Source organism: Crinia signifera, chromosome 4 (genome assembly GCF_055691185.1).
Source record: "Crinia signifera chromosome 4, ASM5569118v1, whole genome shotgun sequence".
Lineage (NCBI taxonomy): Eukaryota > Metazoa > Chordata > Amphibia > Anura > Myobatrachidae > Crinia > Crinia signifera.
The window spans coordinates 208,292,663-208,318,748 of NC_139220.1; the positions used below are offsets into that span (position 1 = coordinate 208,292,663).

General features: G+C 45.8%; 2 protein-coding genes across 7 annotated transcripts in view; one reads left to right on the forward strand and one right to left on the reverse strand.

Annotated features, from left to right (window-relative positions):
• The first annotated feature begins 4,369 nt into the window (after positions 1-4,369).
• The window catches only part of SIN3A (SIN3 transcription regulator family member A), a 55,508-nt gene continuing 33,791 nt past the window's right edge, over positions 4,370-26,086 (forward strand). For 4 of the 6 annotated variants that reach the window (XM_083183631.1, XM_083183635.1, XM_083183636.1 and 1 more), the window contains exons 1-2: positions 4,370-4,524; positions 25,652-25,860. In XM_083183631.1, coding sequence (XP_083039757.1) covers positions 25,684-25,860 — 177 coding nt within the window. In that variant the 5' untranslated portion in view covers positions 4,370-4,524; positions 25,652-25,683. Of the gene's footprint in view, positions 4,525-6,459; positions 6,674-6,740; positions 6,858-25,651; positions 25,861-26,086 lie in introns of those variants that run through there. The other 2 variants (XM_083183632.1, XM_083183634.1) reach the window with 2 other exon arrangements.
• Positions 15,004-17,900, reverse strand: LOC146074921 (uncharacterized). The gene is made up of 2 exons (XM_083183630.1): positions 16,728-17,900; positions 15,004-16,360 (listed from the first exon to the last, which is right to left on the reverse strand). Exons 1-2 carry the CDS (start codon positions 17,305-17,307, stop codon positions 15,987-15,989), a joined length of 954 nt encoding a protein of 317 aa, XP_083039756.1. The 5' UTR covers positions 17,308-17,900; the 3' UTR covers positions 15,004-15,986.

The following is a 26,086-nucleotide window of genomic DNA, read 5'->3' on the forward strand; positions in this document are numbered from 1 at the left end:
TATATGTAGCTTTATTTAAGCAGATAAGTAAAACCCCTTTTACACTTAAGGCAAAACACAGTTTTTTTTTTTTTTTCCAGGGCATGTGCATCAACCTGGGACTTGGCTATGTTTGAACAGAAACAACCCTGCTTGGCACTAGAGTTATTCCTGGGACTGACCCAGGTTGCGAGTAGTGTGAAAGGAATAATGTGCATGGTGCAATTTGGTTGCTCAGCAATTTTGGCTTAATATCTCGCAATTTTTAGCCACAATCGAAGGGGCATGTTCCTGCAACCAGCAGCCATTAAGAGCTGGCTGCAGGAACACACTCCTTGCGATTTATCGCCCACAACACACAAAAAACACAGGCGATATGGTTGCTCAGCAACCATTTAGCCTGCGATACTGGCTAAAATCACCCCATGTGTTCAGGGTTTTAACTCTTATCATGATGACCTGGATCATGCCTAAAAGGATCCGAGTGGCAGGCACAGTAGCGCTTGGAGACTGCATCATCTCAAAATACCCACTGTAATAGGGCGGGATGCTGCTTTACAACAGGATGGTCAGTCCTGTATATTAGAACATGGAAAACCAAAAGATAAGCAGCGCTAAAACAATTTAAGACTGGTTGATCTATTACAAACATATTTATTTAGTACGCTAAATATAAATAAAAAGCCAGCATGAAGAATTAAATGAAGGTAAGTAAAATCACATTTTCATAATCCCCACCAACCGTAGAGCATGGAGTGTCCTGGAGAGTCCGTTTTTAAGGGCCCATAGATGGTGAATTGGATCCCAAATGGTCATCCGGAGGGAGAATTGATAAAGGTGCAGATTTTGCCAGGAGTGGCCCAAGATGGCACAAATAACCAACTCCTATTGCAGTTCCTTTGTGAAATCCAATCTACAATCCAGGAACAGCTGTGGTAGGTGGGGTAGCAATATCCTCTTACGCGTTTCACTACGCCTGGTAGCTTTATCAAAGGTTGGATTGTGGATTGTAGATTGTAGGAGTTGGTTATTTGTGCCATCTTGGGCCACTCCTGGCAAAATCTGTGCCTTTATCAATTCTCCCTCCCTTATTTTAATTATTCATGCTGGCTTTTTATTTATATTTAGCGTACTAAATAAATGTGTTGTAAAAGATCAACCAGTCTTAAATTGTTTTAGCGCTGCTTATCTTTTTGTTTTCCATGTTCTATAGGGAATCGCCAGCAAAAGCTGGCGATTCCCTCCATAGCGGTGCCCCAACAGAGTGTCATTAGAGCATATGGCAATGTGGTAAAAACCATGATAACAGGGCCTGGGCCTGGTGGGAATCATGCGGATCTTGTTGCCATGTCTGGAAATGGGGTCTGTACTGAAGCCCTGGTAGTAACTTGAAATGAGCGGTTCGGAATTTAAGCATTCCAAACTGCTCCGAACACAGCCCCCCCCCCCCCCTTTGTTCGGAAACCCGAGTGCGGGCAAACGGCATAGTCCCACGTCGGATTCTCGCTAGACTTTGAGTCTTTAAAGGCTCTGCGTCTCTGGTGCTATTTCTCCCACGCTGCCGAACAGCGTACAGCTCTGCAGGGTCTTATGCTAGCGTGGTGTCCTTTTAAGGGCCCAGGCATAAATTATTATAGACTATATATATATTCTGCATCACTAGTAGTGTACAGTGTATTGTGTGTCAGACAGACTGTGCTGGGCAGAGGCTGTGTCAGTCAGTGTAGTATATAGTATAAAGCAGACAGCAGACATGTCCAACGTTGACCCTCCAGATGTTGTGAAACTACACATCCCAGCATGCTTTGCCACAGTTTTGCAATAAGAGAATGCTAAAACTATTGCAAAGCATGCTGGGATGTGTAGTTTCACAACATCTGGAGGGCCAACGTTGGACATGTCTGGTGTAAAGGCAGGCTGTGTCAGTCAGTGTGTCTATAATGTATAATGCACAGAGGCTGTGTCATTCAGTGTAATATTGTGTCTGGTGTGCTGCACTGCACCCCAATATACCATAGTATGATACTCTGTCAGAGGTGACCAGCAGCGGAGAGTGCCGTGCCGCACAAACCTCTATAAATCGTTTGTTTGTGTGCGCTGCACCCCAATACACCATAGTGAGATACTGTCAGAAGTTACGTGTGATTGTCTTCTTATTAATTATTATGCGCTATTTTGAGCATTACTTATTTTATTGTAGGGGCCAAAACGAACCAGTCATTTCAGTCCCAAACGAACCAGTCATTTGTCACAGGTTTGACAGTCCCTCTGACTGAAATAATTGGTTTGTCCAAGTGCGCAATGTGCATGTCCTTTTTTTACAAGCTAAGGGTGGGTGGGGTCGGTTGTTTCCAGGGACAATTCCATCTTGCATCACCAATCATTAATACCACTGCTGGGAGGTAGATATGTAACAAACTACCATCTGTTTGTGCCAAGGCTCTGTCACCTAGTATATTAATAACCAGCCAGTTTGCTGCCTAAATTGAATGGAAATAACATTGTGAGCTGCAAAGTGATCAAAATTGTCTGGAAAGGGCAGGAACTTAATGTTATTGAGGTTAATATTACTCTAGGGACAAAAAAAAAACGGCAAAAAGTGTGTGATTTGGGCATTTGACCATTTTTGAAAAAAATCCAAATCCTTTCACCGCCGCTTGACCAATCCAAATCCCGGCGACAAATCCAAATCTTCGGCCCCAGCGCCCATCTCTAATTGTAAGCCATATTGGGCATAGGTACCGATTCTGTGGGTGCTCAAGGGCCCGAGCACCCACAGGAATTAATGAGCACCCACGTGCCCGTACTCCAGAGTCCCAATGCCGGGCCACTGTATTTGCTTGTTGAGCCTTTTAACAAGCTTGAGCACCCACCAGCAAAAACATAAATCGGCACCTCTGATATTCGGTAACCTGGGTTAAAGCCAGTGTTTTATGTGAATGGGGTAAATGAGGGAAGTGCCACATCTACTTATGCTCTGAAGTTCAGCATAGTGTGTTCCCACTACCAGATTTGGTGACGATCCTTTTAGCACAACTACCACAATTTGGTGACAGCTTCCTGCAAAATAAAAGTCCGGGACAGGCGGAAATTAAAATATTAAACCCTTCAACATACGATTTAAAAATGTTAAGGTGGCCATACACATGCAGATTTATCTTCAGATCTGGCTGGTTGGAACAAAAACATGGTTATGGATGAGAGCAAATGACAGTTGACCATTTGCTTGGAAATGCTGGAAAACTGCCAAAATGTCACTCATCCATAACCATGGTTTTGTTCCAACCAGCCAGATCTGAAGATAAATCTTACTAGTGTATGGGCACCTTAAGGATCACACAGGGCAACACTGTGCGTGAGCTACTCAGCTTAATGCCGTTGATTTTTAAAGATGAGCAGTGAAGAGCACCTGGCCAGCAGCTCCGGCAGCGAGGAGATAGCGGTGCACCGCCTCATCATGAACGAGAGGACAGCCCTAAAAATACACCATGCAGTCCTGCCACGCTACCTCAGTGCAATAACCTTGTTTGGCAAAATGAAATCTTATTTCTACAATGTTGTGCAAATCCAGTGGCACTCGGCCCACATCACCCCGCCTGCAGCAGGAGCAGCTGCTCCTCCTTCACATACGTTATGGGTTCGTTTCAGTGAGCGTGCACCCCTATTTAGAGGAGATCGTCTAATGGCGTTACCAGCGTTCCAACAGCACGCTGGGTGTTCCCATAGAAGCCCCTACACTGCTGCAAGCAGCTGGGATCAGCCGCCGGGTTGGAGGGAGGGCGCTATATGGAGAGAGAGAGGCGGTGTGTGATGACGCGAAAGGCCAATCAGCCAGTTGTAGCTGCATCTGCTCTCTCACTCTCCGCCTGAGGTAATCAGCCAGCCAGAGTGGGGCGGAGCCGCCAGTGGACACTCCCCCGGTCACCTTGCACAGCGCAGCGCACCGGAGACCCAGAAATAAGCTTGCGCCGTCACACCCTCCCTGATCATGTCACTGTGGCTAGTATAGCCCGGGACTACCACCTCCCCTGTACCAGGGCGTGGAGAAACCGCGTATTGGAACGGGCCCTGCACTCACTATAGCCGCCTCCCGGCCGGGTCACTCCGGCCTGCTGTGTTCCTTTCTCATGTAAACACGAAACGAAGGGGCGTGCCTATGGCCTCTAAAGTTCTAGTATGCCACGCCCAGCTCTCCAACAGTAAACCAATGGCGATGGAAGGGGCGGGGCATGCGTGTGATTGAAGTAGAATGCTGGGCGGAATATCTCCTCTCATTCCATTGACGGCCATTTTCCGCTCGCGCCTGCCTGTTGGAGCTTAGGACATGGGGCGTGGCTTACGACTCCGCCCATTACTCCGCCTTTGTCATTTTCAACTATTGAGGCATTGGTTCCCGTCTATGATGGGCGTTTTAACTTAGCCAATGAGCTGTCGCGCACGGTGGCGCCCTGTGCGGGGTGTCGGAGGCGGGATTTCCCCTGTGACAGAGAGGAACGGGTGGACGCTTACCGGAGACCGGAACCGAGCGCATAACCCAAAGCCAAGGTAGGGGGAAGGGCAGGAGCACGGTACAGCGGGATGGGACGAGTTCCCGGGGGGGGTGTAATGAGCGTGGTACGCTGGGCTGTACTCCGGGGTGTGCAAGGTGGTAAATGTGACGAGGGAGGCGCTGTACGGGGTAAGCGGAGGATAAATGCCGTAGAGATGCCTGATCTGGGATATGTGGTGGTGGGGGGACGGGGGAGGGAAGAGAGGCAGGAGCAGTACCGGGCAACGAGCTGATACCCGGTGTAACGGAGGGGGCGGCAGTGTGCAGGAGGGGGAGGAGGATGCGGCGGCGGCTCATAATGTGGATCAGGATAAAACATTTGCTTAGAGATGTGTGGGTAACGTGAGCCGGGGCCACCCCTGTAACTCTGCCGCTGCCTGTGTAATCCACTGGCCGGCGTCCGCCGCCGATCAGCGGCGGGTTGTGGGGTGTAGGGCATGTCGGGCTCCTGTGTATACTGATCCATGAGGCTAAGAAAGCGGAGAAATGTCAGAGCTGAGCCCGGGCGCAAGTTTGCAGCCATCGCTGGCACAGTCGGAGGTAGTGTCGTCCATATGTTGGCAACGGGGAGCCGCTGGCAGGCTCTGATCTGGGAGCATCATCGGTCCCTTCCCCGCTAGTATTACAGGTTACACCGGCCCTACTCACTCACCATCGCGCACACGGTGGTGTAGTGCTTGCTCCTAGCGGCTGCATTCAGCACACGGCGGTGTAATGCATGGAAACGGGCAGCAATCTGTTGATAACCGCACCGAGACCCCATAGGGGAATTTATGGGTATATTGCTGTCACACTCCCCCTGGTACAGTGCACCCCTGTGTGTGTGGTGAGGTCAGGTCCCAGCAGTACAGCTTGCACCACACAGCGCATGCCCATCTCCAGCTGACATCTGGCATGGAGAGCTTATACTGGGGGCATGCCTCTGCATTAATGCCTGTCCCCACTTGTCAGCCTCACTGCCATATTACGCTGAGAAAGCAGCCCCGGTCAGTGGCTTGTATGAGTAAGGCGGGCCTGGGTGTCCAGGATCTCGGTTTGAATTCCCGTACCCAGATCACTGCTGATGCCGCATGGGAGCGCTGTCTGTCACCGTGTGCAGGGCTGGGGGGTGCCGGGCTCCCACTGCACCAGGAGCTGCCTAATGGGACGAATAACAATAACGTGGGGTTGGGGGGGGAATGGTGCTGGCCGGACATGTGCTCGTTGCTATGGAGCCTGTGCGTTTAATTCACCTACGCATCCCCTTTTGCGAGCATGCAGGCAATGCCTTCCCCATAGCTGCCGGCGCCCAGGGGCCGCTGATGCAGAGCGCGGTAGGGGTACATGTATTGCCGCCGGTGTGTGTCATTTTGCGGTTCTCCCCACACTACACACAGGCACTGTACCGCCTGTGTATAGAACCGCCGGGCCGTGTAGCCAGTGCGGGACTGCTCTACAGACCAGGCCATGTGGGGCGAGTGTCCTAGTCTCGGCTGGTGTGAGCCGCCGCTGTTACCCCCCCCCTCCTCCTCCGGACACTCTGCCTGCCCAGCTCATCGCACACGTACAGAGGCACCAGGGATAAGTGGTCACCGCCCTTTACACTCCCCTTCTCGTGTAACTCTGAGCAACTTCCCGCCCCGGTCCCTTCCGCAGTGAGTTGGTTGGCTCCCCGAGACCCCGTCACCCGCCACCATAACCCGCCGGCGCCGTTCAGGCCTGTGCTCCTTTCTTCCCATGTAAACACCACTCGAAGGGGCGTGCCCTCATATAGGGGCGTGGTATAAGGGTGGTCTTCGTGTTGGTGCTACACGCCCATCTCCGGCTGGTAGCCAATAGCGATAAAGGAGGGCGGGGTATTATTGGTGATTGAAGCAGAATAATGGGCGGGATCTCTCTTCTGATTCCATTGACGGCCATTTTCCGCTCGCGCCTGCCTGTTGGAGCCTAGGATCGGGGGCGTGGCGCAATGCTCCGCCCATTGCTCCTCCTTGCTATGGTTGATCTCGGTAGTTAATTGGTTTACGTCCATGATGGGCGTATGACCTTAGCCAATAAGCTGTCGCGCTCTGTGCGGGGTGTTGGAGGCGGGATTTCCCCTGTGACAGAGAGGAGCGGGTGGACGCTTACCGGAGACCGGAACCGAGCCCGGAACGCAGGACCCAGGTAGTGGGGGAAGGGCAGGGGCACGGCGGCGTGGGAAGGCTCTTGTTTAGGGTGTGCTTAGTATACGCTGAGCGCTGCGCTGTACTTAGGGGGTCTGCAAGGTGGTAGATGCCCGGGCAGAGGTGCCGTACGGTGGAAGACAAATGCTGGAGAGAAGCTTGATGTGCGAGTTATCAGGGAGCAGGTATCAGGACCGGGGAACGTAATGATCTGGGGTGTATTGTAAAGGGGGTGGTGTTGCGGGTGAGCTAGAGGAAGTCATACAGATGGCAGCGGAGAAGGTGAGCCAGCTCTACCCCTGCACGATGCCACCTAGCAGCCAGTAGTACTGGTCAGTGAGACAGCCCGACACAATTTGGAAGAACCAGAAATTGGGGGTAGGTAGGGGGCCCTGTCAATCGCAGAACTGGGTGGGGGCTGGAAGTGGCAGCACTGGGTGGGTAGGGGTGCCTGGCAGCACTTGGTGATTCAGGTAGCCTGGCACTGTGAGAAATGCCAGGGCTCCTGCAATGGTGTGATTAGTGTTGCCAATGCCTAGTAATGTCACCACACTGTTAAGGACAGCTGTAATGTTACCAGTCAGAGGTCATTACTTCCAGTATTGGTACCAAGCAAGTTTCCGTTTTGTTTGTTGATGTATCTTTTTTTTGGAATGACACTGCTGCTACACTTCCTGCCACATGGATAACTGTTGTCTATGAGCATGTTCCTGCTTTTAATACTTTCCAACAACCATGTGCATTTGTGAATGCTCCATACAATTGTACAGGGAACATACATTTGTATCCTGGGCAGATATTACTGTATAGTGGTGGGGAGATATTGGTAATTGTGTTTAACTACTGCACAATTATTTGTGACACTGAAACCAGCCCTGGTCCTTGTGTTGTTGTGGTGATATGTGTGCTACCTGTAGTTTTCTGTGACTGCTTGAAAAGTGTCTCATTATAGTTTTTTTGTTGCTTGCGTCCACAACTTTAAGCTAGGTACAGATTTGTCTGTCCAATCTATCTGGTGGGGGGCAAAAAATCTGGCAATGCCTGTAAACAAATCCCAAACATTTGGGAAATGGTTAAAAATGATTGTTTGGATACTTTTTTTTTTTTTTTTCAAAATTGTTTTTATTGCATATTATGGAGTGCAGTAACAAAATTTATCCGTGAACAACATTATATAATGAATACATTTTCCATTTTTCTTTCCATAAAGTCAGCAATGAGTATGTCTATGAAGTTAACGTTTATATAATAAAGGATGTAAGATAAGTTTCAAATGTGTATGAATATTAAACCTGTAAACAAATGTAGGGTATCAATCAGATTTAACAAGACCAGCAGTAGTCTATTAAGTATTAACAGAGCTGTAAATTACAATCTTAACTACGAATTGCTGGGAACCAATCTTTGTATCACAGTTAGTAGGCATTTTAGATGTCAAAGGCATAGTGAGAAAAGCTGACTAGTAAATACTGTATGCAGTATGTAAGGGCTATTTCATGTTACACCCCCAAAGAGGAATACAAGTGGTAACAGTAAACGCAGTAGGGGGTGGGAAGAGTTGCCTGTGGAAGTGGGCTATTGTATATTGCTAGTAATATATTGCCAGCGATCATATTGCTCCGTGTGTACACACCTTAAAGCTGTGTACACACTGTACACTTATCGCTGGCAATATGGTAGCTGTGCGGCAATATTGCCAGTTATTGGAGTGTGCACCGGAGATAAATCGCCGGGTGCGCGCTCCAGTTTTCAGTCCCCTAATGGTCACTGGTCGGAGGAGCATGCTCCTCCGACCAGCGACTTCCCCCGCCTCTTCTCCTGGCAGTGTGCCATTTTCATCAGCGACCATCTCTGGTTGCGGATGAAAACGGGACACTGAGCAATATATTGCCAGCAATCTTATTGCTCTGTGTGTACATACTGTACACTTATCGCTGGCAATATGGTAGCTGAGCGGCCATATTGCCAGTGATTGGAGTGTGCACCCGAGATAAATCGCCGGGTGCGTGCTCCCGTTTTCAGTCCCCTAATGGTCGCTGGTCGGAGGAGCATGCTCCTCCGACCAGCGACTTCCCCCGCCTCTTCCCCTGGCAGTGTGTCATTTTCATCAGCGACCATCTCTGGTTGCAGATGAAAACTGGACACTGAGCAATATGATTGCTGAGCAATATATTGCCAGCGATCATATTGCTCTGTGTGTATGCACCTTCAGTATTAAAAAAAAGACATAAATTCATAAAATGCATTTCTTTCCATATACTAACATTTAGAGGGTTTAATCCTGCTGAAAATGCAGGCAAAGTTCTAGAATGACAGTATATTATTATTATTATTATTATTATTATTATTATTAACAGTGGTACTTGTTTCCTAGCACAGCCACAATCGCGGGCATCGGGTGTCATTTTTAGTGGTATACGACGCGATGCCCCCGATTTTCCCATTGAAATGCATTGTAAAAAGTCAATATCGCGTCGTATGCGGCTAAAAAAGGCTTAAATGGTCCAGACACGATGCCCCCGATTTCTCCATAGGGAACAATGTTAAATGCCTCAATTTACTCGCGATGCCCCCGATTTCCCATAGGAATCAATGTTAAATGGCTCAATTGACACAAATCATCATAGGGAACAATGGTAAATGGGCCAGAAAACACAAAAAACACCCCTGAACAGTGAAATGTCCCCCCAAAAGTAGTTGACGCAACCCCACGATCAACGCGAACCCGAAGCATGGTTAGCGCAGCGGTACGCGTCCTCCGACCTTTTCATACCCCCACTATCCACGTCGGCGTGGAGTTGAGAATAGAATAGTGTGGCGAGCCACCGAGCCCGAAGCGTGGCGAGCCCCGCAAGGGGACGCGGATACCTTCACAGGTAAACGCGTCCCTTCGCGGGCTTCACAGGTATCCGCGTCCCCTCACGGCGCTCACCACACTATTCTATTCTCAACTCCACGCCGACGTGGATAGTGGGGGTATGAAAAGGTCGGAGGACACGTACCGCTGCGCTCGCCACGCTTCGGGTTCGCGTTGATCGTGGGGTGGCGTTTCACTGTTCAGCAGTGTTTTTTGGGTTTCTGGCCCATTTATCAGTGTTCCCTATGATGAATTGGGTCAATTGAGCCATTTAACATTGATTCCTATGGAAAATCGGGGGCATCGCGGGTAAATTGATGCATTTAACATTGTTCCCTATGGGGAAATCGCGGGCATCACACCCGATTTTTTAGTGCATGCGATGGCCACGATCATGATCGTTGTGGCCGTGCTAGGAAACAAGTACCTTAACAGTTTCTTATATAGCATACATAGCGCATTCTTATATAGCGCATACATATTACGCAGCGCTTTACAGAGAATATTTGAACATTCACATCAGTCCCTGCCCCAGTGGAGCTTACAAGTACGGGAGAATATACAAACTCCACACAGTTAGAGCCATTGTGGGAACTGAACCCATGACCTCAGCGCTGTAAGGCAGTATTGCTAACCATTACACCATCCGTACTGCCCCATATTAGGATAACCATGGAAAGCCAACTTTTCCAATGAAGGAATACTTGTCTGGTCTATTATATTTTTCTGAACAAAAATATGCATTTACATACATCTAATTTAAAACATTGAGAAGTCTAACTAAAACTTAATTCTTAGTATTCAATTGTAAGCAAAGTTCTCATCCCCATGAGTCTGTGTGCTGCACTTATGGTACCACTAAATTAGCATATTTTTGCATGCAATATAAGGCTGCGTGCAAAAATCAGTGAGTCCCGGAGTGGGATCAGGCCATGAGATGGTGCTGCTGTTGCAATGACTGTTTGTCCCAAATTGAATTGATGTAAAGCTTTATCACAACTTATTTTCAAATTTTCACTATGAAATAAAATCGACCACACATTGTTTAAAAGTTTTTAACCAGTACTACTATTCTAATGCAGATTTAACTTTTTTTTTTGTAAAAATGCAGAATTACAGTAACTACTTTGTTAAATATCTCCTTATTGGCTACATTGTACTCTCAAATTCTTTTTTGAAGAAGAAATTGCAGGAACTTTTATTCTTTGTTATTGCTATAATTATCAGTATGTCTCATTCTGAATTTGAATATGCAAATTGTTAATGAAGCTGAAGTGCTTACCAATAAATGTTTAGAAATAATCACTCAAAAAATTTCCTAAATTTAGTTGGCCCAATGAGTGCAGTCCAGGTCAGGTCTATGTATATTCTCGTCTCAATTTCATAAAAAAATGAAACCAAAATCAAGTAATAATTTGAAACTGTACAGAAAGCCAGCATACCCTGTGTGCATGAATAGGAATATTGTGCTTCCAACAGGATTAAGCCACTGAAGGTAGTGAACAGGATTGGCTGAAAATAGTGAATCTCCTATTCTGAATTGAAAGCAGATGGAATCGTAGTCTAGTGTGCTTTGGAGCCAGAACTCCCACTTTTTAAGATGAAGTGGGTGTTGTCCTACCTGGACATGCATCAGTTTTATTATTATTATTTTCCCCAGTGCATGGTAGACGCAAATTTACATCTGCAGTCGAAACCATGATATACTGTCTGTCATCGATTGCCTGGAAGGAAGGGATTATCACTAATTAAGGACTCTGCAATTTCTTTTAAAGACCATAAGGTCAAATAGTGATGTGTTTAAGATGTATGTACTAGATATAATCAGATGTTTCTTTTGATACATCTTTATTTACCCTAAAATTGAATGGCCTATGACCCGAGGGTAAATATCATATGCCTAATAAAAGAAATCCTTAAGTCTGGCAATATGTGGCTCCCTGCTACCGTTTACAGATTTAGCATGGACAAATAGCAGGGCATGCTGGAATCTGTAGTTCTACAGCAGTTTAAGCACCACTTATTGCCGTCCCCTGCATTGTTGATTCTAAACTTCTTAAGTTTGTGTACAGATTCAATTAATAAAGGGTAGTATCACTATTTTTCGACAAATGCTATTCCCTTAACTTCAGTGGCTTAAAGTTATCTGTGAGCACAGTATGTGGTGGTTTACCTTCCACTAATATTTGTGCCTCATTTATTTAAATATGGAATTGAGCAGAAATAGAGCTAGAGATAAATTATCCTGGCCTGGATTGCACTCATTGGCCTGACTAGATTTGGGCCATCCTTTTTCCCCCGCATATTTGTGTAGCTGTATGTCCTGCTAAAATATTTTGTGGTTCACATTTTTGTGTACAACTGGCTGCACAACAGTTGTGCCTTGAAAACCCATTCTTTTGTATGACGCTTAAGTATTGTTTGTTGACATCCGCATTACTCATTCTGTGTAAGTAAACACCAGTATTTCACACTTCCTATATTATGTATTTCGAAAGACCCATGCCAACAGCATGTGTATTATAAATGGTAAAATAAACAATGATTGTAAAAGATTATATATAATTGTAATATATTGTTCTAGTTTAAATTAATCAGGGGTGATTGTTCATGTAATCTATACCTGTAGAATTTTAAATGTGGGGGTGATATGGTTGATTATGAATTGCTGATGGTGATCCGTTTATGTTGATGCCACCGTTGCAGGTTTTCCTGCTCAGCTGTATGGCTTCAGAGGCAAAACCATTATATATGGACACCATTTGCTGATTAGCAATAGCAGATTACATTCAGTTAAACAAACTGAATATCTCCCTATTACCCCTACGACATCGCACAGAAAACCTGGGTATTTGCCAGGTTGCTGCCTAAAAGCACCACACTGAATAACCCGGGTTGACCAACTCAGCAATTGGACCCAGGTTATAACCCCTATGTATAATCGGCAACCCAGGTTTAATGTAAACGTGTCTGACTCGGCATAGCCATGTGAAAGAGGTATATGTATCCCAAGCTGAATTCTCCCCCTATGTATCAGGGTTGTAAAGGGATCTGCTTTGATACTTACAGCAGCTTTGTGATTGTTCATAACCATTGTAACAAATGTCAATGTCCGTTCAAATTTTAATTGTATATACCGGTTGCGTCTACCAGATCTGAAAATATATATATGAAATATTCCGAAATACAATATTAGGGCAATTCCACCATTAAATTAATCGCTTTTTACAGTGATACTCGATTCATTATACAAACGCTACCATTAATGAGAACAAATTCTTATATACCAATAGCCCCCAATAAATATGATCTAAAATAGCTTAAGTTCTATCTTGTGTAATGCAGCCCACACACGCACCGATTCCAGCGTGCGTTGTGGGCTTAACTAGCACACACAGCATCGCATGCCTTGTGCATGCGATGCGATGCTGTGCTAGAAAAAGCTAGTAAAGTATGTGCAGCACATACTTTTTGTACTATACGATGAGGTGCCGCGGGAGCGCGCACCCCATCGTACAGCATCGCACCGCCGGCATCGGCACGTGTGTGGGCTGCATAAGTTTTTTCCTTGATAAATCTGGGTACTTTTTAAAGGCAGAAAATTAATCACCATTCTTGAGACATGTTACTATGGGTAATACAAAAAGGTATGATCTGTCCGACAACAAGCACTAATACCCCTTTTCCATCTGCAACCCGTGTTAAACACGGGTTTTTGAACACGGATCATACCCGTGTAAGACACGGGTAAAAACACTGTTCACACTGCGCACAGACCCGTGTTATACCCGTGTCGGAGCCTTTTACACTAAACCCGGGTAAACTTTGAAAAATCCCAAGAATGCCCACAAGACATAGCTTTTTTCCAGTCCAAACCAGTTTGAAGTCACAAAGGGGACAAAGGGGACAAAGGGGAGGGGTGGTGGGTGGTTACTTCTTGCAGCATTGCAGCAATGGAGTCAGAGAGAGTAGCTGTGTCTATGCTGGGCTTGCAGACATTTTGCAGTATTTTGCTGTACTATTCTGCCATGGACAGCTTGATGCAGCTTATAACACTCTGCTACCTACTGCTGCGCTGGAGGAGGAGGACCCAATTCTTTGCGGAGAGGGAGAGTGCTCGTCGCCATTATTTGAGGAGGAGGAGAGTGCTGTTATCAGCGAGTGTTTCCACCATCCTGCAAATGAGCACTGCACCAACCAGAAGAATGTGGATGAGAGATCGCAGACATGGGGAGGCTTTCATGCAGACAGTTCTAAGTTTCCAGGATGAACAGTGGATGGCACATTTCAGAATGTCCCGTGCTACATTTTTCTATATTTTGGAACTACTGTCCCCTGCCATCACGAAACAGACCACCAAGTTCAGGAAGCCTATTGAGCCCAGCAGGAGGTTAGCAATTGCTATTTGGTGGTACGCTACCCCTGGAGAGTATAGAACACTCTCTTGTCTATTTGGTGTAGGAATTGGCACAGTGTGCAAGATTGTATACCAAGTCACACGGGCATTGCTGAAAACCCTATACCAGCGCTTTATATCCTTGCCGCAAGGACAGCGGCTAGAGGACACTGTCAAGGGATTCAAGAGGCGTGGATATCCTCAGTGTGGTGGAGCAATCGATGGTACCCACATTCCCATCATTGCCCCCCGTGATAACCCCGCAGACTACTATAACCGCAAGGGGTGGCATTCTATTGTCCTGCAAGCTGTAGTGGACCATAAATACTGGTAAGCAATAGTTTACTATTTTTTTTTGTAAGGATGGGCATTTTATTTGGAGGAACAATATGTAATATACCATTCTTTTTAGTTTCACAGATGTGTTCATAGGTTGGCCCGGTAGGTCACATGATGCGAGGGTGCTAGCCAATTCAGATCTGTACAGTATTGCGGAGGACCAGCTAGGTGGATGTCTGTTCCCTAGAGAGGTAAGAAATTTGTACCCTACAGTTTATGTTCACCCATAAACCAATATTTATGTTTTGAACCAGGAATAAATATAATTATTTTTACAGAAATCGGTGACTGTTGATGGTGTGGAAATTCCGGTCCACCTCATTGGTGATGCAGCCTACCCCTTGCAGCACTGGTTGATGAAGGGCTACACCCAGCATGTTCAACTGTCGCCACAACAGATTGCATATACCCATGCCCTCAGTTCTGCCCGTATGGCAGTTGAAAATGCTTTTGGCCGATTAAAAGGACGCTGGCGTTGCCTCATGAAGAGGAATGATGTGGACTTAAAAATCATGCCAGATATTGTCGCAGCTTGCTGCATTCTGCACAATATATGTGAGCTGCAAAAGGAAAACTTTCTTCCTGAGTGGAATGTGCTGGACCAGGAGTTGTTGGGAAACGTACATGATGCAGCAGGCTATGAGGGGGTGCATAGCGTTGCCGCAGAGCGGATAAGAGCCACAATAACTCAAAACCTTACATCAATGTTGCAGTAAGGGACACAGAGAAATATTGCTGGTTGAACAGTTTGTGTTTATTCATTTTTTGTATACTTGAAGTATAATTATAAAACATGTCAAAAAACTTTCTTGTATGTTTTCAAAACTTGACATACAGGTACAAAATGGCTTGGTAAACATTTATGAGTGCAAAAATCTAAGTGCAAAGAGAACACAAGAGGGAGGAAGATGTATGACGCAGTGATGGGGGGGGGGGAAAGAAGTCATAAATTGGCAATCCTATCAGCTCCAAACTGTCCCTTCAGAAACCCTTCATACACTTAACAGTTTGGAGCTGATAGGAGGGCCTAAAGCACTATCACTGCTCCATACATCTTCCCCTCTGCTATGGCCATTCCAGTTATCACGTGGACCTAATTATTTCAGGCCTAAGAACGTTCATCCTTGAGGTAGGAAAATGTATATCTAGATATACTATATATTTAAAACAAAAAAAAAATGAGCACCCTAGTACTGCGACCTTTACTTGCAGGTACAAAATGGCTTGGTAAACATTTATGAGTGCAAAAATATAAGTGCAAAGAGAACACAAGAGGGAGGAAGATGTATGACGCAGTGATGGGGGGGGGGGTGAAAGAAGTCATAAATTGGCAATCCTATCAGCTCCAAACTGTCCCTTCAGAAACCCTTCATACACTTAACAGTTTGGAGCTGATAGGAGGGCCTAAAGCACTATCACTGATCCATACATCTTCCCCTCTGCTATGGCCATTCTATAGTTATCACGTGGACCTAATTATTTCAGGCCTAAGAACGTACATCCTTGAGGTAGGAAAATGTATATCTAGATATACTATATATTTAAAAAAAAAAAAAAAGAGCACCCTAGTACTGCGACCTTTACTTGCCCTTCTATGTATATAAATAATTATATATAAAAAATGTGTACCAACTGGCCCAACTTTGGCTTCTCAACCTACATTGTGCAGAAACCTAACAACCTGAAAAGATACATACAAACATTGCTGTAGCAACAACAGGCCTAACTCAATTGCCTATAAACCCGATATTGTTCGGGTTGTGGGGTTGATGTGTTAGGATACTGAGCATGGTCATAGTTGTACTGGCCATATGCCACTTGTGTGTGGTCTTTTTGTGGTGCTTGGGTATTGGGAGGGATACGGCTAAACATACGCTCAAACAATGTCATCTGCCTCTCATGCATATCCGCTATTTGTGACATAAAAGAATCATGCATTTCTTTTTCAGATGCTAAAAAACGGGCAATTCTTGCATCTTCATGAGCATTCAAATCGCTATCCGCCTCACGTAGATGTTCCAGAATAATCGTTGTCATTGCTCTCACAGATTGTTCTGTTCTGTTTGGTTTCGGCTTCCTTTTGGGAACGTTATAGACTGTGTAGGGATAAAAAATGATTTGTTACACACTGATGATATATAAACTTTGCATAGTTTATCCAACACATGTTTGCGGCCTTCCGGCACATACACACTACCTATCCATTGCCCATTATGTTTTCAATCCTTTTTCAAAGATAGTTTAAAGGTATTGCGGTGTAATATTGTTCGAGGTTGCCATTCAAGTATCCACATATCCCACCATGTGTTAACATAAGTTTTGGTCTTACGTATGGACTACTGCAGCAACTATGACACAGCATGCTAGGATGTGTAGTACCAAAGGAGCTTGAAGTATGATAGTTTTGACACCACTACATAATGTTTGTGTATGTGCTTGTCTCTGTGCAAATTTAATACTTACTATTGGAGCGCAAAGTTGTGGGCTTGGGTGCCTGGGAAATCTCCGTCGACTTGGGTGCCTGTGAAGTCTCCGGCTGAGAAGCCTCTACCTCCTCATTTATGACAGCGCTGACGGAATCATCCTTCATGCTTGACTCTTCCAAACTGCAGTCTGATACGAGCAGTGGGGATGATGGTCCACATTGTGAGCTGGGGAGGCTGTGCTGTGTTTCGGCATGGTCCTCCTCTACTGACATCTGACTATTGGCACAGCTGGATGATGATAGTGCGATGGGATTAGTTAGGGCACTTTTGCCAAAGACACTGTAGCATAGCTCATAATATGGCCAATCAATACGTCCTACGCCACTTTTCTTACGATTATGGTCGTGTGTTTTCATAAATTGCTTTCGTAGTGCCTTTAATTTGTTCACCACTTGCTGCTGTGTTTTTTTTATGCCTCTGTCGGCCAGTATAAGGGATATGTTCTTGTAGACAAAGGTATCCTTTACTGTACCCGTCATCTGTCTTCTTATTTCTTCCTCTCCCCTAATATTAAGCAGCTCTCTTATCTCACTGTCTGTCCAACTATGGCTAGACATGGTTTGCTGTCCAAATACCTGCTGTGCCCAGCGTTGTAGGTAATGCTGTGATGGCTGCTTGGGCCCAGCGTCGCAGGGATTGTGGCTGTGATGGCTGCTTGTGCCCAGCGTAGGTAGGAGGCAATGTGCTGCAATGGCTACTTGTGCCCAGCGTGGCCAATGTGCTGCGATGGCTGCTTGTGCCCAGCGTGGCCAATGTGCTGCGATGGCTGCTTGTGCCCAGCGTAGGCAATGTGCTGCGATGGCTGCTTGTGGCCAGCGCCGGAGGAGCTGCTGCTGGGAAGCCTCCTCGTGGTCAGCGTCTCCCAGCGTCTTCCGGCGCGTCTCCAGCAGATGACATCATCTTCTGGTGCCCCTGAAGAACCAATTACCGGCCTCAGCGTGTTACCCGGATCTAAAACACGGGTAATGTGCATTTACACTGCGCACAGACCCGTGTCATTGCCGTGTTTTACCCTGGTAGATACCAGGGTAGAATTCCCTGGTCTCTCTACCCGTGTTTTGTGTAAAGGACACGTTCACACTGACAAAAAACCCGTGTCGGTGCGCGTCCTCGAGCAAAAACCCGGGTAGAATTTGCTAGTGGAAAAGGGGTATAAGAAACAATTAACTTCCCTGCAGATGGTCCAATGTTTCATTCAGGGCCTCCTCACGATATTGAGACATGTAAAACAATAATAAAACAGAAACCAATGTGTAGTATGTTCTATGGTAATATGAAACTCAGAGTCCCCAAGTGGTTCCTTTCAAAAACAGGGTTTCAGATGTTGCTTGAGAGTCGCCACCACCACTGGAATATGATAGATGGATAGTGGAAGTACATACAAGTATATCTTTCACAAGAAATAAGGAGTCTCGCTTACCCGAACTTACAATAAAAGAAATTGAAATAATCACGTTAAGGTTTCTTTTAAAATTATGTCTGTCACTCACATGAAAAGATACCACTTATGGTGTGTACACATGGCAGGATATGCCGTGAGATGCGATCAGATCGCATCGGGACTCGCATCTCATGGCATGCTAGAGGGGAACAATTTACACTATATAGTGCAGATCTGCAAGAGGGGAACAATTTACACTATATAGTGCAGATCTGCACTATATAGTGTTGCCTGTGCTCTCTATCTGGCTGCCGATTTGCGCTCACACAGGAGCGTGCATCGGCAGCGCATCGGGCTCGCAAGCCCTAAAAAAGCATGCGATTTGGCTTCCGATGTTCTCTATATCGAGAACATCGGAAGCCAAATCTTACCGTGTGTACACACCATTAGAGACAACATATATAGTACATGGGTGGATGGAAGGGGTACCACTTCTCACAATCTACTAGAAGGATCAAAGCATATCAAGGTATCGTTTTGGAAAAATTATTTTTAATCTAAGTGGTAAAATACAAGTAGAAATAGGAAACCTCATGTATCCAACAAAAATACAATAAAAAAAAATTGCATTAAAATGAGGGGAGCACAATTGTGACCAGCACTGGAGAATGAAACTCCTTGATCTGTCCCTGGGTGGTCAATCTAAAATCATCCAATGACTGGGCAATAGATCTTTAAAGTGCCAACATGTTTCAATCCTGCTGGATCTTCAGCAGCCCTGCCATGCACTGAGGAAGATCCAGCAAGATTGAAAATAGCCAGTTTGGCACCTGTATTGACTTTTGCATTTTAGCTACATCCATGTTTTCATGGAATTGCTCCATATAGAAAAATGTGGTATCCCTCCATAGAAACAAGCATTTTGGATATGGGAGACACAACGTGCATTTAAAAAAAACAAAAAAACAAACAGGTGTGTGTGTGAGTGAATTATTTTGGTACTTGTTTCCTAGAACGGCGGGCATCGCATGTACATCGCATCCCATAATAATAGCATGCGATGCGACCGATGTCCGTGATTTTACATAGAAATGCATGTTAAAATGTAAATTGCGTCGGTTGCATCGCATGCCGCCAAAAAATCACATGCGATGCAACCGACGCAATTACCGATGTTACATAGGGAACAATGGGGCAGATGTATCATAGCAGCGGGATCTCGCTGTTCACGCGAGATCCCCAGCGCAGCCCAGACCTAACAGCAGAGACAGCGCTGTCCCTGCTGTTTAGATAGGGCTTCGCCAGCCTGATGCTGGCGAAGCCAAAGCAGGCTTCGTGCGGAACGGTCAGCGATGCTGACCGTTCATACATTCGGCCTGCTATCATTTTGATAGCAGCGCCGATATGGACAGGGGCGCATAGCGCCCCTGTCCTTTACCGCATCTCACCTGCTTCATACATGGGGGAGAAGCGGTATCAGTGCACTTAACGTGCGCTGATACCCCTTCTCCCCCATATCGACGGATCATACATCTGCCCAAATGTTAAATGGCCCAATTGACCCGATTTTACATAGGGAACAATGTTAAATTGCCCACAGACCCCAAATAGCCACCCTGAAGTGTGAAATGGCCCCCCCAATTGTTAACTCCACCCCACGATCAACGCCAACCCGAAGCGTGGCGAGCGCAGCGGTACGCGTTCTCCGACCTTTTCATACCCCCACTATCCACGTCGGCGTGGAGTTGAGTATAGAAAGTGTGGCGAGCGGACGCAGAATACGAGCCCGAAGCGTGGCAAGCGAACGCGGAATACATGTTAAGTAATCAGTGTCCCCTCACGGGGCTCGCTGCCCTCGCCACGCTTCAGGAGGGTGTTCCGATTTTTTTCCTTGCGATGCCTAAGATCAAAATCGTGGGCGCCCTTCTAGGAAACAAGTACCATTATTTTTGCTTCTAGAAAGTGGTCAGAGAAGAGCACTTTAGTCTGTTTCCTTTTTACACTACTATTACAAACTAAAAGCTGCTCACATAGATAGATAGATAGATAGATAGATAGAGCAGAAAAGGCAGGATGGCACTCCCAAGATTTGTCAATACTGCACGGCGGCAGATTCACACAAATAAACAGTCAAACACCAATAACTTGTGTCAACGTTTCGGGCAAAGCCGTTTATCAAGACATAAAGGGCACTGAAAACCTATTCATCAAAGCATACCCTTCCACTGCATAAACCAGATGGTTCTCCGACCCCTTGCCTGTTTTAGTGTTCCCGCCCTGCCCGATTTTTAAAGGGCAAAATGCGCCCTGCCCCTCTAGCAGCACCCCGCTAAATCAGCCTGCAGTCTGTCCCGCCGGAGTGCCCGGGCCGTCGCCTGAAGGGGGCTTGCCCGGCCATGGCTACGTCCCACGTAGTCATGGCCGGGCACGCCACCTTCAGCGATGCGGCGGCCTGGGCACGCCCCCATGTGCGATGCGGCGGCCCGGGCACGCCTCCTTTGGTGATGCGGCGGCCCGGGCACGCCCCCTCTAGTGACGTCGGCGTGCCCGGTCCGCCCCTCCAGCGCCCTGCCTCATTTGGTTCCTAGAAGGAACACTACTATTTACATTCCACTAACTACCACCCACTCGCTTGCACCTCTTGTAATCTGTCTGTCTCCCCTTCCTACTAGATTGTAAGCTCCTCCGAGTAGGGCCCTCTTCCCTCCTGTTGTCAAAGCCCACTTCTCTTCACATTTCACTCACAGCTCTCCTATACTCCAACACTCAGTGACCATCTTTGTCCGCATACTCCTCTCCATCATTGGCATTAAGCCTCTAGTTGTATGTTGATGGAGTCCTCACTACTTATATCCAAGCTGTAATGTGTATTGAACTGTGGCGCTCTTTATTTGTACTGTATTTTTGTTATTTATTCAATGTAATGCCAAGCTTTGTCTCCCTGTATTGTTCCTTTGTACGGCGCTGCGAAACACTTGTGGCGCCTTTATAAATAAAATTATAATAATAAAAGCATCATGCTTTTGAAAGTTACTGATTAAAAATATATGGACTTATGTCAGACATATATCTATGGCTTTTACTTGCCGATCATGACCATTATTTTGGTTTAAATCGGTAAATTAGGAAAATCCAACGTGCTGGATTCACCAAACACACTGTGTCAGCAGAACAGGGAATTGCCGTGATTTGTGTCTGGCGTATGGGCACCTTTGCATCAACCCCACTATTTACTCACCCAAAATTGCAATGACCTATAGTTTGTGTTCTATGTTCTTATTTTTCGAGCATTGCAAGTCTATAGCTGGGTACACACTACACGGATACATCCGCAGACTGAGTGAGCCATTAGTTAAGCATACCCACATACCAATTGGTGTCTGAGGTTTGCCTTCTCGGCTGTGGCCTACGTCTCCTCAGCTTGTGTACTGCCGGTTCTCCAGTACACATGGCTAGATAGAACAATATATTTGTGTCTGTGCTGCAGGCAGACACAATAGGTCTATGATTGTCGTGGTTCAGACCTATTGGGTATAGAAGTAAAAAAATATATACACCTGCCGATATGCTCTCCATATATTGTTGTGGTGTGTACTAAGCCCATGACTTGTATACCATGGAGCTATATTTTGTGCACTACAACATACTGCGTATGTATGTATGTATGTGTATATATATGTGTGTATATATATACATATATATTATAGCAATAAGGCGTCACTCGGAGACTGCGTGAAGGTTCAAAGCTTTATTGTGGTGACCGACACCAGTGTTTCGAGCTTTACGCTCGTCCTCAGGGTACGTCCTCAAGGACGAGCGTAAAGCTCGAAACACTGGTGTCGGTCACCACAATAAAGCTTTGAACCTTCACGCAGTCTCCGAGTGACGCCTTATTGCCATTCTTCTACATTGGGTCCTAGTACCTGGGAAGGCACCGGAGCAAGTACAGCTTATACTTTGGTGGAGTGCCGGATTTCTTCTTTTGCTATATATATATATATATATATATATATATATATATATATATATATATATATATATATATATCACACTGCACTAGGATTACGTCCATTAAACATTGTCATATGCTGCTGTGCCTATTACATAGGCGTAATGACATTACATTGTGTAATACATTGTTGCACACACTGTAACTCCTCTTACACATTATACCACACACCAGAAGTTCTCAGCGGCATGTGCCACACACAAAAAGGGCAGGGTGCATTTTGAGGTTTTAAAAACTAGCAGGATGCGACACCCTGCAAAAGAAGCTTAGAGGGAACACTACATAATGTTCTGCCGCCCAAGAAGGTCCCGGACAGATCAATTTCCGATCTTGGGTGAATTCTCCTGGGGGAGAAGTCGCCTAGTGCAGTGGTTCCCAACCCTGGTCCTCAAGTACCCCCAACAGTGCACGGTTTCCAGGTCACCCAGCAGGTGCCCACAGGTGGGGCTAATTATTTTGCATGTGATTCTGTGTGGAGACCTGGAAAATGTGCCCTGTTGGGGGTACTTGAGGACCAGGGTTGGGAACCACTGGCCTAGTGTATGCCCAGCTTTAGAGACCAGTATTAAACAGACAAGGAAATAAGACTCATAGGACATGTGCTACTGCTGTATAAAATATCATGGAATTATAGGGCAAAATCCTATGTGTATGACCAACGTTACTCATTTATCTATTTTATTTATTTAAAACTTCGGTACTCTTTACCTAGAACGGCGCCCGTCGCGGGCATCGCGGGTACATTTATGGCTACCCGCGACGCGACCGACGCGATGCCCGCGATTTTCCCATTGAAAACCATGTTAAACCTGAAAAATCGCGTCGCGGCCGGCCATAAATGTACCCGCGATGCCCGCGACGCGATGCCCGCGATTTCCCATAGGGAACAATGTTAAAAGGCAGATTGACCGCGATTTTACCGTTAAATGCCTCAATGACCGCGATTTTGACATAGGAAACAATGTTAAATGGGCCACAGAGCCCAAATAGTCCCCCTGAAGTCTTAAATGGCCCCCAAAATTTTTAACGCCACCCCACGATCAACGTGAACCCGAAGCGTGGCGAGCGCAGCGAGCCCCGCGAGGGGCGGCGGTACGCGTCCTACGACCTTTTCATGCCCTACTATCCACGTCGGCGTGGAGTTGAGAATAGAATAGTGTGGCGAGCGCAGCGAGCCACCGAGCCCGAAGCGTGGCGAGCGCACGCGGATACCTTCACAGGTAAACGCGTCCCCTCGCGGGCTTCACAGGTGTCCGTGGCGACGCGGACACCTGTGAAGCCCGCGAAGGGACGCGTTTACCTGTGAAGGTATCCGCGTCCCCTCGCGGGGCTCGCTGCGCTCGCCACGCTTCGGGCTCGGTGGCTCGCTGCGCTCGCCACACTATTCTATTCTCAACTCCACGCCGACGTGGATAGTAGGGCATGAAAAGGTCGTAGGACGCGTACCGCCGCCCCTCGCGGGCTCGCTGCGCTCGCCACGCTTCGGGTTCACGTTGATCGTGGGGTGGCGTTAAAAATTGTGGGGGCCATTTAACAATTCAGGGGGACTATTAGGGCTCTGTGGACCATTTAACATTGTTTCCTATGTAAAAATCGCGGGCATTGAGGCATTTAACGCTAAAATCGCGGTCAATCTGCCTTTTTAACATTGTTCCCTATGGGAAAATCGCGGTAATCGCGGGTACCCGATTTTGATGTACCCGCGATTTACCCGCGATTACCGCGATTGCCGCGATTTTACCCGCGATCCCGCGATTTCAATCGTGGGCGCCGTTCTAGGTAAAGAGTACCAAAACTTCTCATATAGCTCAGCATATTTACCATTGGAAACAGTGATAAAACAAACTGGGTAGTAACAGATATATAGAGGTAAGAGGTTTATGTATCTACTGGCTAACTGCATCTTCTAACACTTTTCTAAACCTCTTGCTGGAGGTTAGATACCACTTAGTACTACTGAGGGGGAAGTGTTATTGCTTTGCTGGTACTTAAGGTGCCCACACACTAGAAATATCAGCGATCTTTAAGATGTGCACATAAATTTGCCTTGAAATCTTTTGTCCATCCTTAACAAAAGATTTCAGGCAAGCGCACATTTTCACCAATGATTTATTTTAAGATCTCATGTGCGTTCCTGTTTATCTTTTTCTAAATGTTCTGATCTTTCATGCAGCATGTAAAGGCCCCCACACAGTAGAGCGATTTATTTGTCCGATTGTCAGATTTCTGACCGATATATCTGCCTTTTTTTTATCGATAATTGGCAAAATTCACCCGGTTATTGCCGATTATCGGTAAAAAAAATTGGACGATCGGTCGGAAATCAGACAATCGGACAAAAAATCGTTCTAGTGTTTGGGGGGCCTTAAGGTCAGAAGATTTAGCAAAAGATCCACGGGAGCGCGCATCTTCTGATTTCTGAAAATTGGCTGATCGCCCAAAAAAATTGTTCTAGTGTGGACACATTTTAGAGTTTGAAACAATTACCATTTGCATCCTGTTTTGAAAATGCTATGTAAAAACAGTAGAATTATTGGCGTTTTCTATAAATGCTATACTTTATAATGGGTAAAACACTAATTTTACTCTTTAGCTTAAAGAAATGAACTCAAGCCACATAATAATTTGTTACTAGCACTTCTTAAATTGTAGTAGCCAAACATTGATACGTTTTTTTTGTTTGTTTGTTTTTTTATTTTTTTGACAAATGATTGGAAATCCATTACATCTTTTTTTTTATATATATTTTTTTATTTTAAAATCTGGTATGAATTGATTCCCCTAAAACACCTCCCAAAAAAGAGAAAGTAATTGTAGTGGCTGATGAAGAGTTTCAACTGTATTAGGAGCATTATTAACTGTGTTGTGCTAGCAGGTTTGCGCATACATGTGCAGATTGGAACCAAGAACTAATTTGAGAGAGAAAAATAAACCACTTGACATTGGTGATTTTAGTTACTTTAAATTGATGTAGTGGAAAAAAAAATCATTGCATCTTTCTAATTCATCTGCAGTACACTTGTGTGGGCCACTAGCACTTTTCATATTATTCCATCTAATGAGAAGAATCTATATGCCAAATATTTAAGGGTTTTATCTTGGCAGCTACGTGTTTTTGCAGAGTGAATGTTCCCTTAACTCACCCCACATGTTGGGGGGGGGGGGGGCATTTTCCGTTGTGACTTGGTATAGCAGTAAGGAACTGCACCCCGCTCTTGGCTTGGCCTTGGACCAGTCCTCATGGGGTTGCAAACAATAAGGCAGCAGGTATGGCAGTACATAGCCACACTTACTAGTGTTTGCAAGAAAATATCCCCTAACAAGTAACTTTTTTTGTGTGTGTGTGTGCAATATTCCAGAAATTCCGAACCTTGCTTACTTGTGCACCCAAGTATTGTGTTCTCTAAAAAAAATCACCATGCATTTCAATGTGTGAAAGTGTATTGCTTTTTTCTGTGCTACTTATTGAACTACAGCTTTCTAGTTCTTAACCTCTCATACTTATCCTTAGGTACATCACTGGCGCCTGACTATGTTTTTAGGATGAAGCGCCGACTGGATGAACCAGAGGTAGCGGCCTATCCCCAGCCTCGCAGAATCACTGAAACATTCACCCATCAACACCGTGTACTTGCCCCAGCACCTCCTGCATATGAACCACAGTCTGATGCCATGCAGCCCGCAGCGGGCATCCAGTACTCGGTAACCCCTGGATATCAGGTAATTGATTATTTACTGTGTGTGCCCATATAACTTTGTAAGAACTTGTCTAATAATATTTGATTGAACCACATGAATTATTTGAGCAAATTGTGATTATTCAATTATGCAAAGCTATCTCCCATGTTGATAACATTGAAGTTATGAAGTTTAGCAACAGTTGAATGAAGTAGTTGTGTTCCCCATCATCCGCCATGTATCATGGGATAAATTTAGCTCTATGAAT

Coding starts and splice junctions, on each gene's coding strand:
- LOC146074921 (XM_083183630.1), bottom strand. CDS start 17,307: ATGTCTAGCCATAGTTGGACAGACAGTGAGATAAGAGAGCTGCTTAAT. Junction 16,361..16,727: donor CACAACTTTGCGCTCCAATA/GTAAGTATTAAA, acceptor ATCCCTACACAG/TCTATAACGTTCCCAAAAGG.